Here is a 12799-nt window from a genome sequence, read left to right as displayed (position 1 = left end):
TACTTCTCCACTAAAATCACCAAAATAAGGACAGTTCTACCCATCCCACACTCTCCTTCATTTTCCCCTCCTGCCATTTTCCCCAGACCCTCCTCTTTATCTCACCTCTCCCTCAGCTCACCCAGTGAACTTCTGCCAAATGAGTGCGCACTCAATTTGACCCCCTTTCACCACAAATTGTTAAGGAACTTTCACCCATCACCTCTGCTCTTTTCTCCTCTTTATTCAACTTCCCTCTCAATCATCGTCTTCCCATCTGGTTATAAAAACAGCCACAGTCAGACCTCTCTTAAAGAAACCGGCTGCTATTCCCAAAAACCTCTCATTCTACAGACCCGTCTTCAACTGCATAGTTAACTATTTAGAGGGACCTTCATCTTCCGACCCAAATATGGATTCTGGTCCAACCATTTCACAGAGACTGTGCTTATCAATGTCACCAATTCCCTTTCCAATGCCCATCACTCTCACCTCGTCTCATCCTGATAGACTTTTAGCTGCCTTTGACACAGTGAATCATCCACTACAATCTCTTTCCCTCCCTGGCTTCATGGACATTGTACTCAACTGGGTGTCCCATCTCTCGGCATCAAACGAAAAATACCATATATAAAAAAAAAGAATGGTTGAAATGATCGGATTTTGGCTGTACCAAAATTAAGAACAGCCGAAAATGCCGAACATTTTAACCATTCGGTTTTCATTATAGCGAACAAGGGAAGCAAGGCTTGCAGGGGTGTCCCCTGCACCCTTCTTCGCTATAATAGAATCGGGGGTGGCAGGGGTGTTCCCTGCATCCAAAACAAAGTTTTGGAGGAACAAGAAAAAGAAAAGGACCCTGCAGTGCTGCTGGTTCCCATCCAAGCAAGTGAAAAGAACTGGCGCTGCAGGGACAGCGAAGTGTGCCGCCAAACGGTAAGTAAGGAGGTGGGGGGAGCGGGGTGTAGACAGCCAATGTAGTAGTGGGGTGCTTATTTTGAATACAAACATTTAGAATGCGAGATATTCGTCTTTGTAATGTTCGTATTTGAAATAATCACGTACATCCCTATCTCTCTGACCTCTCCACCCTCATTTCATGGGACTTCAGCTGTATCTCAATAACACCCGTCCCTGTGGCCGTTTGTCAAGAATCAGTCATAGGCTCACAATCTCCGAATGCATAAGTAACCACCTAACCACCATCCATCACTGGATTTCTCTATGCTGCCTCACGCTCAACTCTTCAAACATGGAGGGTAATCTTTCTCCTTACTTCCAACGCCAATCACACTCTCCCATCTCTTTCCCCTTCTCCTCACCCCTTCACCAATGGCTCGCAAATTTGGGGTTTTCATGGACAGTGACCTGAAGCTCCACCACTTCATCATAGTCACTGGTACTGCAGCCAGACTCAACCTCCTAAATCTAAAGATTAGCAAAATCTGCCCACACATCATGCACCACTCAACTAAAACACTGCTCTCTGCTCAGCAAGCTGAACTACTGTGTGAGCCTGCTTCTTGGTCTCCCATTCTACTCTTTTGCTCCCCTCAACCAAGTCTTCAACTTTGTGATATGCACCCTTTTCAATCTACACAGATCCTCTCCCACCTCTACCTACTGTCACCACGCTGAATGGCTCTCTGTAGAAAAAAACAAATCTAACTTTAAACTCCTGCTACTCATCTATAAAGCCAGCCATGCTTTATAGACGAGTAGCAGGAGTTTAAAGTTAGAGGGATTTTGCAGTGAATGCATGTCACTGTACTCTTCCTCTCAAACTCTCAGATTCTTGCCTGATCACAATTTATCACCCCCCCCCCCCAGCCTCTGTGCCTTTTACCACTTCCGTTCCTTTTCTCTACTTGCTCCACGTCACTGGAATGCTCTCCTTCTGGCCATTAAAGCCATCTTTTCAGTGGACCACTTCAAAACGAGGCTCAAACGCCACCCGTTAGCAAAGGAAGGAGCTCCCCGGACTACCCTACCGTCCTATACAAACTAACCATTCAACCCACCTCTCCTGCATTACACCCACAGGACTACTCTATATAAATTATAACTATGCAAATACTGGCCTCAGGCTCTCAATGTTGAAAATGTAGTGTCCTCCGGTTCCCGGTTTATTTTCCTATTGTTACCTCTTCACCACACATTATACACCATTCAATCCAACAATGCTCTTATGTAAAGGAACCTTACCCAATACGTAACTCTGCTCTCTATTATTGCCTACTTTGTAAGCTATTTCTGCTCGAAATGACACCCTGTTCTTAAATACAAAGGTCCGAAGCCAGAGAAAAACAGAAGGACAACGCCTAGGTCTCTTGATGTCTCCCTCTCTCAGGCTCTATTACTACCGAACCTAAGCTGCATCTACTATTTGCAGTATTGCCCCACACTCTTACCTAGGAGTCTGCTACCTAGTGTCTCCCCCTCTTCCTTAAGCAGTTCTGGCTCCTTGTGCACCTCATCACTGTCCCACCAAGCACGTGTTTGTTCACCCACCATACTTACACCCCCAATAAGTGTGGGATGTACGATTCCCTCACTCTCCACCTCAGCTCTTCTCCCAGTCACTTTTCATTACCCTCTATCTCACTTCTTTTTGTCACACCCTCAAATAATTATCTCTTACCTTAGACATGTCATGTGCCACCTCTGGCCTCCCCTTGTCACCACCTCCTTAGCTCCTCTGATCACCCCTTTATGGACTCCTCTTGTCCCCTCCTCCTTAGCCTCTCTCACAACCTACTTCTCGAGTTCCCTCACCATCTACTCCTTAACATCTTTTATCGCCTCATCTTTAGGTTACCTCTAAATCCAGTTCAGGGGTCTCGGTCTCTCTCGCTCTCCCTCACGCCCCCCCTCCTGGTGCTTCCTTGCACCAGCCTTCTGGGCCTCTCTCCCGAAGTACCCCCTTTGGGGTCACACCAACCTTTGGGGTCTCACCCAACCACAGCTTGTGGTCTCTCTCCTCAACCTCTGTGGACACTCTGCCCCCAACCTCTATGGTCTCACTCTCCTGAGCCTTTTGCCTCTCTGAACCTGGGTCGCCCTTATCTCAGCCTCCTGGGCCCTTCTGTTTCCAGCCTTGTAAGTTCTCTTTCCAACCTCTTCAGTCTCTCGTCTGGCCTCCTGCTCCTTCTATTCGTCTATCCAACTGTTACACACATGCTCTTTCTCCCAACGTCCCACATGCTTCTCCATTAACCCTTTCCTTTTATAGGAGACAGGCCCAGACTCGCTCCGACTTAATGGATTTCAGGTGGGTACATTGGAACTTGGAATTGGTGGTCCTTTGTGTATGGGAGTCTATCTGCTTGCCACACCCTGGCCCCACCCTGTGGGAAGTCTCCCAGTTTGTTGGATTATTACAGCAGTAATTAGCTACAAAGTTGAACGAGTATATAACTGGGCCACCTCCATTTTGGAATGATTGCCATGCACCTGGGGAAAAACTCTTGCATGCTTGAGTCTGCATTGCTTTCAGTGCGACCATGCTGGCTCTGATTTTTTCCATTTCCTGATCAGTGTTAGTGAATGGGGTGGGGGGTGGGGGTGTGTGAACCGTTTGCATGCAGACTCTTGATTCTTTAATATTTTACTGATGTTACTGAAGTAAGGATTTGGGCATACTGTAAGTTTGCGGGGTGCCCATCCCACTGGGTCCCCTGGCTTAAACACAGACACCATAAATGCATTCATGTCTACTATCTTTACAGGGGTGATGCATGTTAAAGTGACTCGATAGGCCCTAGCTTACAGGTATAACCCGATTAGGGGCACCCCCCCATGTAACAAGTCCATGGTAGCAGGGTGGCGTTGGCCAATGGATCTTTCCCACGCTGGCCCTGGGCCAACCATCTGGCAGCTTGTGGTGGCACCCTTAGTGACCCCACCATTCAGCAGTAAGATCAGGCAGGCGACTCCATCACAAGTGTCGGATGGAGCAATGGATGACATAATATGCAGGCTACAGCTACAATAGTAGACAGGCTATCGATCCACTGATTTTTCACTTTACTAATATGGGGCATTGAGTGCTCCCAAGAAGTTCTCTCCTGCGTTGTGCCTAATCAGCTTCAGGCAACTGCATCTACTAACATTCTTTAGGTCTCCAAGAGAGCGTGGAAAGGGGAGCAGCACTGGGGCTAGGAAACATGATATTTCATCCACTAAATGCATCATCGCTTAACACAGAAAAGAAACACTGATAGACCCTTAAATGGCAGTGGAATATCAAGCCGGTAGCAAATCGATACCAACACTGTCCTAGATTTTAAAAGCAAATCTATCATGCAATTAGATATCCAGCGTTAAATAAACTGAAATGTCTGTAGCGGTAGCCAGTGATATAATCATTCCCCACAACGTTAATCACAGAAACAGAGACAAAAATAATGCAGAAATGTAATACTAGCAAGGCATAAAATAAGCAGTGTCGCAGAGCAATTTTCTGTTAAATTCTGTAGGTTTGCTAATTAAATTGGCACTTTTGTAGCAAAGTTAGCTATTTAAGTTACTCTGTTCAATGAAAGCACAGCTCACCCTGCATTCCTCTCTTGCCTCCAGCGCTCTCTCCACCCTCTTTTCTCTGTTCACTGCAAGTTCAAAGGGGCTAATGGAGAGAAAGTGCAGCAGTAATCATCCCCTTCACTCATGTGCCAAAAGGCCTGTGTGGAAGTGCTACGCACATTTTATTTTTCAAATAATTGCAAACCAGAAATAATCGGGATAATACTGTTATTAAGCTAACTGTATCCTGTCTGCCAAAGACCAGTATGTGTTAGTTAATGGTTTTAAAAAAGCCTTTTAATTCCTTTTCTAAAAATGTAATAGGTTACATAATGCATAATTACACTACTGCTACTGTAAAACACTGCATTGTCTCCATGCTTTTCAGTGTCAACTAGATTTCATTTCTTTGGGGAGGCTGCATCATATTGATGAGTGGACACTTTTGAAAATGTAGATCACCACGCGGCCAAATGCTTTGATGGCAAACCTAGTCCTGTGGCCTGCTGGTTACATTCAGCTTGCAACTGGTACTCAACCCATTAGCTGATCCCATAGTCCTTGACATTCTATCTTACCCACCATGTTGGTTTATACCCTCTACCCTGAAAGTGAGATGGCCACAAACTACAATATTCTGCCTAGTTTGCCCAGTTCTCTGCCCGCTATGCCATCCACTCTGCTTAGTCTTTTACATAATGAATACACAAAGCTAACTTGATATTTACTTACAGTAGCGATCAATAGTTTCATTCAGTCTGTACATCTATAGACCTACTGCAAAACTGTAAACTGTAGTTGGCCTCCAGAGCTCACTTTGCTCTATGGTTACATTATATATTTGCACCTGCAGTAGAGAGAGCTGGCCAAACTGTTTTAAGGGCCTTTTTTTACCATATCTATTTATTTGTCTCCATTCCTGCAGCTAACCTTTTTACAGACACTCAACCAGGGCTCGCAAAGTGCATCCGCCCACTCGCATATTCGAGTAGATTTTAAGAAGGCCCAGTACCATTTGCAGGAGATGTTGGAAACTTTTATTTAAACTTTACTTTGTTTGCGGTAAATGTCAAACAAATGTTTCACTGTGCATGGCTGGCCTCTAGGTGGCAGCAGTGTGTTAAACTTAAGTGGGTTTGTGGTGACATGCACCATTTTACAGAAAGAATTTGCAAGGCCCGACTTCTTTCACTAATGTCTTACTTCAGCGGCATACAAAAATTTGTATTGTATTGTATTGTTCCTCATTTTATATCTTGGGTACAAGTATCTTCGGGTGGCATTAAAAACATTAGTACGAAATTGCTAATCAAATGGGTTTGTTTGCGAATGAAGAAAAATGTAATTATCAAACTGATAATCAATTTGTGAAAACTAATTTATGCCTCGTACTAGAGATACATAATGTCGTTCTACATCCTGTTTAATAAAGAATATCGTGACCAAGAGGTGGTCGGGGAGGTCTATGTAGGGAGGGCAGGGGTATGGTACAGTAATGTTAATTTGTAAAGTGCCTATACACAAGACAAGTGTTTCAAAGCACTCAAGGAGGGAGGAAATAAGGGGAAAAAACAACAGTCATTCAGAGCCCTTGAATTTCTGAACGATAAAAGTCTGCACAGGCAGACTAAGTGCATATAATACAATTAAAGGTTTAGATAACAGCAAACAGATGCAACAACGATTCTCCAGTTTTTACAAGTGCACTGAGGCGCCACCATGCAAGGAGGGGAGACAGGGAAGATAGATGGACGATCTTCAAGGCATGGTACGATCAGATTATGCAAGTGCACAGATGGTACAGGAGAGAGGAGAGGGTGTGGAGGGGGAGGGGAATCCAAGGGTGCCCAGTCAGTCAGAGAATCTGGGGTAAGTGCTGAGAGATGCCACTCTCATGGGTCATTGACCAAGTGCAGTAGCGATGAGGCAAGTGCAGCCCTGGAGGCAAATGCAACAGGACTGGGGAGGGTGCCAGGGACCTGTGAGATTCTGAGGTATACCTGGCAGCTAGTCAGCAAGCTGTGTGGAAAAGAAGGGAGAGAGGGATAGAGCAGAGAGAGAGGTTAGCAGGGTAGAGAGATAGAATGAAGAGAAATGGCTTAAGGTGTTCCCAGAACGGAAGGAGATCCGTGTCAAGACGGAGGGCAGCAGGAAGGCTATTCCAGAGGGATGCAACTGCTGAGGATAAAGACCTCCCTCAAAATCCCTGCTTGGAGAACCGGCTCACTCGCAGAAGGTAGATGAGCGGAGGGCTCAGGAGGGACAGTATTTAGGTAGACATTGTTGCAGATAGGTAGGCCCCATAAAGCCTTGTGGACAATGCACAGGGTCTTGAACTTGATCCATGCAGCCACAGGGAGCCAGTGGAGGGATTTCAGTGCCAGAGAGATGCAGTCCCTGGGCTTGGGGTCAAGGATAAGTCTTGCGGTTCTGTTCTGGATGAATTGCAGAGGGCGCAAAGCAGAGGAAGGGAGGTTGAGAAAGAGACTGTTGTAGTAGTCCAGCCTTGAGACAACTAGGGCTCTGGAGACAGTGAGCCACAAGGGGAAGGCGAGAAAAGGAAGAGTACCTCTGAGTGGAGAAGGAGAGAGTGAGTCAAAGATGACCTAAAGGTTTTTTGCCTCGCAGGTGGGTGCGGGCGCAGGCCCAAGGGAGGCTGGCCATAGCGAAAGTGGGAAAACGGGAGAAGGAGTCCCAATGTGAACGATCTCAGTCTAACTGGCGTTGAGGCAGAGGTCGTTTGCAGCACATGATGACTGAATTGCAGACAGACCGTCAGATATGAGCGAGTTAGAGAAGATGGCTGAGGTTAGCTTGAAGGAGAGTTGTGTGTTGTCCTCGTAATACTGGAAGTTAGATATGAAAGTGGCAATCACACGTGCCAGGGCAGCTATGTAGACATTAAAGAACCAGGAGGATAGGTTATAACCATGGGGAACGCCGCAGGTTGAAAGAGTGATATTAGAGAGAAGGGACCCAAGTTCCACCTGGCATGGGCAGTCGGAAAGGAAGGAGGTTAACCACGCCAGAGCCTGACCTGTGATTCCCAGGTTGTCACAGAGACGTGCAATCAGGATTTTGTGGTTTACCGTGTCAAAGACAGAGGAGCGGTCAAGAAGAATGAGGACAGAGGGATTGTTAGTGTAAAGATTTGAGAGCATGTCTTCACAGGTGTTCAGAAGAGCAGTTGCCGTGCCTCTGGATGCTTTAAGGCCAGACTGATGGTCGTGGAGGCAACCAGCAGATACAGTGTGGAGGGTGAGCAGATAGATAGCCAGCTTCTCCAGGAGTTTTCCCAGAAAAGGGGTGACAGAGAGGGGGCGGTAGTTTGCTGGAATGCAGGGGTCGGCGGAGGGTTTCTTAACCAGAGGGTGCACAAGGGAAAGCTTAAGAGATGTTGGGAAAACTCCAGTGACAAAAGAGAGATTGCAGAGTTCAGCCAAGGCCGGAGAAAGAGAGAGTCGATGTTGTCCTTAATGGTTTTTGAGGGGCAGGGGTCAGGTGTGATGGGAGTGAGAGAAGAGAGGAGAAGTGGTGGAGGGGCCAAGCAAGGCTCCATAGGTGTTGGTGTATGATGTCGGGTAGAAGTGAGAGAGGAAAGCATGTCTTGGGTTTTTGCGTTAAGTGTGCAGCCAGGGTCGAGCAAAGGTTCTGGGTGGGTGTGACAGAAGAGGAGGCTGCTGCAGGATTGGCCAGTTCTTTACAGACTGAAAAGTTCAGCCGTGTTGTTGATGCTGCGGAGATGCGGGCTTGAATAAAGACTTTTCTTGGGGTGGATGCAGAGTCGATATTGCCTTTGAAGGAGGCGGCAGACCAGTTTGTCAGAGGGTCTGCCTGATGAATTCCATTTCCGCTCAGCTGCCCTACACTTGCGTTTAAGGGCATCCGGATCTGAGTCGTACCAAGAGTTGCACTTTTTCGAAGGTAGGGTGTTAGAAATAGAGAGATTGAAGTTAGCGATGACTGTGGCAGGGTGGGGGTCAGCCGCAGGAGTAGGAGGTGGAGGGTAGGTAGAGGCAAAGCAAGTCGCTGCCACTCTTTTCATGGGTCTGGCAACTCTGAAACCTAGTGGCCATGCCGGCTATGCCAATGCAAGAGGAGAGGAGAGCTTCAAGTGCGAAGAGAGAAGAGAGAGGTCCGTCCAAGACAGAGAGGGAGTTGGAGGGATAGAGCGGGGGATGTCGGTGGAGAGGAGAGGATCCAAAGTGTGGCCTGCTGTGTGGGGGGAGCCAAAACGTTAAGAGGGAGGAAGAATCACATAGGTTGCGTAAAGGTACTGGAGAGTCCAGATGGATGTTGAGGTCACCAAGCAGGAGGAGTTGAGAGGAGGAGGAGGAGAGTAGAGAGGAGGCCAGGTCAGCCCATTCCGAGAGGAAGAGAGTGGACTGTCCTGGTGGCCGATAGAAGGTGGCCATAAGGAGAGAAGATTTAGGAGAGAGTGAGAGCCTGCAGAATAGGCACTCTAAGGAGGAGTAGGTCTGAGTGGGGATGATGGACACAGGTATCCATTCTGGGAAGATCAATGCCACTCCCCCTCTAGACCCCTTGGACCTGGGCACAGAGAGGATCTTGTATCCTTCAGGGAGTAGTCTGTCAAAGTTTGTGACAGAGCTGTCCTTGAAACACGTCTCCGTGATGGAGAGCACATCTAGATCCATGCGTTCAAGGAGGTTGTAGATCTCAGATGAGTGTTTGACAGCAGAGCAAGAGTCAAGCGTGGCAATATGGAGCAGCTTGCCATCTTTGAAGGTCTTCCGCGCGGGGCGGGGCGTAGGGGACGGTGGTCCCTCCAGAGGGTGGCAAGAGAGCCAGAGGGATAGTGGCGGATGGTAGCGGAGCCAAGGCCGACAAGGGAGTTGGGACAGTGAGGCAAGACAAGGAAGCCTGTGCAGAGGAGAGGAAGGCACAGCAGGCAAGGAAGCCAGTGCAGAGGAGGAGGAGGAAGGCACAGCAGGCAAGGGAGCCTGTGCAGGGGTGGAGGAAGCCAAAGCAGGCAAGGGAGCCTGTGCAGGGGCGGAGGAAGGCACAGCAGGGAAGGGAGCATGTGCAGAGGTGGAGGAAGGCACAGCAGGCAAGAGAGCCTTTGCAGGAGCGGAGGAAGGCACAGCAGGGAAGGGAGCATGTGCAGAGGAGGAAGAAGGCACAGGGTGTAACAGGGTTATACGGTGTAACCCTGAAAGGGTTTGTTTCATTAATTGTAATGGCTATCATAGAATGACTTCACAGTTTAAAGCGTGATGCTGCACGCTTTATTTCACTGGCCAGAAATTCAGTATTGCGAGTAAGCTAACCTGGAAATGTGGCTGTAAAGCTCTCTCGTGGCAGGCTTCAGAAGTGGCGTGATTCTTATCTCGCCTGTGTAAGCAGAGAGTTGCACATTCCCACACAGCTTTCAGTTTCACTGTATAGCATTTCTCTGTTATTTTCACTTATGGGCTTAAAAAAGAACCAGTATTTCCCAACGTCCAGCACATCGATGAGATGAGCAATATTTTTAAAAGGTGCCATTATTTTTCCCCAGAGAACAATATTTAAGCACTCTTTCAATTACATTTCTACAACACGATGTTTAAAAAACGTTAATATCACATACAACCTCTGTAGCACCAATATGTGCCATAAATTAATTGAAACACATCAACAAAGCTGCATTAATTTAAATATAGACTCTGAATAAACACAAAAGAAAGCCCCTTTACCTCATTTCCAGACTCGTTCTGAATCACTTGCTGTGCTTTGAGCACTTTCGTTGCAGCAATTGCATTTGCCAGAGACTGTAAAACAGACATCAGTTAAAATGACACGTATGAACAGATACAACAGTAATTAATGTATTTATCCAATGTTTTATTATCTAAACAGCATCTTTATTTTCATTAGAAATATAGGGATGTGTACCTTTACTTTAATACATTGCTCTATATTCTACAGGGTTTTCTTTCCCTAATACCAACAGCAGTCATATCTAAAGAGACTTTTCCTCTCAAATCACACATATATTGTTGAGTCCTGCGCACTGCAGATCGTTTGAATGAAAAAATGTATTGTGCATGATGATAAATAAATGGTATTACTACTAAAACTACTCCTGCTACTTGCTACTACTTTTTCTGTTGTGTAGTTGGTATCAATGGACGCTCACAATGTTAACTCAATATGCAGCCTTGCCAGAGGGCTGGAATTACTGTGTTACACTTTTTATTGGCCGAAGAGATTTTTAGCTCTGTGGTTGTGCTTTTGCTCCTAACATACACCCAGACTTAAACTTGCATTGTTAGACCAAATGCAGAACTTCTTGCATTTCTGTTAGGAATTAGTGCTGGTCGAGCCTGCTCTTGAATGTGACAATACTCCATGTAGTGCTGCAGTATACTTAAATATCCATAATCTAGCACTTACGGAGCCAGGCTGCTAAATGTATTTAGTCCGGGCTGTGATTAAGTACCACTCCATTGTGAGTTTGTGTGGGTCTACTGTAATCTTAATCTGGTCTGTTATGGGGAGTGCCAGACGATCAAAGAATCAGACATTTCTCGCACAAATTGGGGTGATCAGGATCATTTTGCATGTTGAGTCCTTCAATTTCTGGAATACTCATGCCACCAGCAGGAAAAATGGCTGCCCAAATAGGGCAGTTCAGGTCCAAACGCCTAGCAGTATCTTGCGGCATGCCGCAGGGCCCCATTCTCTCACCTATTATCTTCAACCTTTTTATAAAGCCCCTGGAAAACCTCTTAAATGACTCCAGCATCTCCATCCACCAGTACGCTGATGACATGCAGCTGTACCTTAGAATTATTGGCCCTCAAGACATCTCTCGTCTCTGCTGCTGCTTGGACACCATTCAGACCTGGATGTCATCCACCTACCTGAAACTCAACTCCCAACTCCACCAAAACTGAGTTTGTACTTATCGAATCCACCTCCAAACAACAGATTGTCTAAAAGGAACAAGTTACTTACCTGTAACTGTTGTTCTCCAGCATGGATCTGGCATGGATTCACATGCTCATGAATATTCCCCGTCGTCAGGCTTGGAATCCTCGGTAAAGAAAAAATCAACTTCAATTTTGTTTCTGAACTGTCTTTCTACTAGTAACCAATCACTGGTCTCTGGGTCATACCGCCCCAGCCAATGACTGCCCTCTACCTAAGCCCCTTCTCTGGCAGCCATCTTCAGATTTGGTAGCACGTAAAGTGGCAGTAGGACCAAGAGAAGAGCCGCAGAGCGGGGTAGGAGGGAGCTTTTGCATGTGAATCCATGCCAGACCCATGCTGAAGAACAACAGTTACAGGTAAGTAACGTGTTCCGTCTCCAGCATGGGGTCTGGCATGGATTCACATGCTCATGAATACAAGAATAAATAGCAGTACACACATGCACAACCACAGGAGGTGGCAAGGCTCAACATTAAGCATTTCAACAACTTAAGCATCTCTTACCTCCTCACCAGGCTCACCTTCAAGCGAACAGGTTGCGCAGCACTGCCTGGCCGTCTCTGGACTCCTCCCTGGAATCCCGGTCGACGCAGTAGAATCTCGTGAAGGTGTGCGTCGACCTTCACGTAGCAGCCCTGCAGATGTCCAGCAGGGGCACACCAGATAAGAATGTCGTGGTAGCAGCTATCGCTCTGGTGGAATGGGCACTCAGACGCCGGCAATGGTCGGTTTGCCAACCGGTGACAGTGCATAATGCAGCCGGAGAGCCATCTGGAAATAGAAGCCTTTGAGAGGGCCTTCCCTTGGTTCACAGGTCCAAAGTTTACAAACAGCTGTGATGTCTTCCGAAGACTCTTTGTGCGGTCCACGTAGAACTTCAGCGCTCTAGCCACATTCAGCGAGTGCAAAGTCCTCTCGGCCGGCGACAGGAAGAAAACAGGTAACACCAAGGGCTCGTTGAGATGGAAGTCCGACAGCACCTTGGGCATGAAGGAGGGGTGCGTCCTCAGCACTACCCTTGTCTCGTGTAATATCAGGTATGGAGGTTTACAGGAGAGGGCCTGGATCTCTCCCACTCGTCGTGCAGAGGTGATGGCCACAAGAAACGCTGTCTTCCACGACAGGAACTTCAACGGTGCCGAATGCAGAGGTTCAAATGGCGGCCCCAGGAGCCTGGTCAGCACCACGTTGAGCTCCCACGCCGGGGCCGGAAACTTCACCGGCGGAAACGATCAGAACAGTCCCTTCATGAACTCCTTCACCAGGCGATGAGACCACAGAGATGACCGCCCTGGAGTTCTGGTGTAGCGGGAGATAGCCGCCAGATGGATCTTGATGGAGGCATGTGCCAGCCCCGCCT

At 47.3% G+C, this 12799-nt stretch overlaps 1 protein-coding gene across 2 annotated transcripts in view; it reads right to left on the bottom strand.

The window, feature by feature from the left end:
* Positions 1-12799, bottom strand: part of LOC138453688 (armadillo repeat-containing protein 1-like) — a 264412-nt gene that overhangs the window by 99546 nt on the left and 152067 nt on the right. For both annotated transcript variants that reach the window (XM_069606755.1, XM_069606754.1), the window contains exon 6: positions 10200-10274. In XM_069606755.1, coding sequence (XP_069462856.1) covers positions 10200-10274 — 75 coding nt within the window. The remainder of the gene's footprint in view (positions 1-10199; positions 10275-12799) is intronic.

This window comes from Ambystoma mexicanum, chromosome 4p, assembly GCF_040938575.1.
Source record: "Ambystoma mexicanum isolate Mex_15411 chromosome 4p, UKY_AmexF1_1, whole genome shotgun sequence".
Classification (NCBI taxonomy): Eukaryota; Metazoa; Chordata; class Amphibia; order Caudata; family Ambystomatidae; genus Ambystoma; species Ambystoma mexicanum.
The sequence above is the reverse complement of the archived record's forward strand: the minus strand, read 5'-3'. Positions and strand labels throughout refer to the sequence as shown.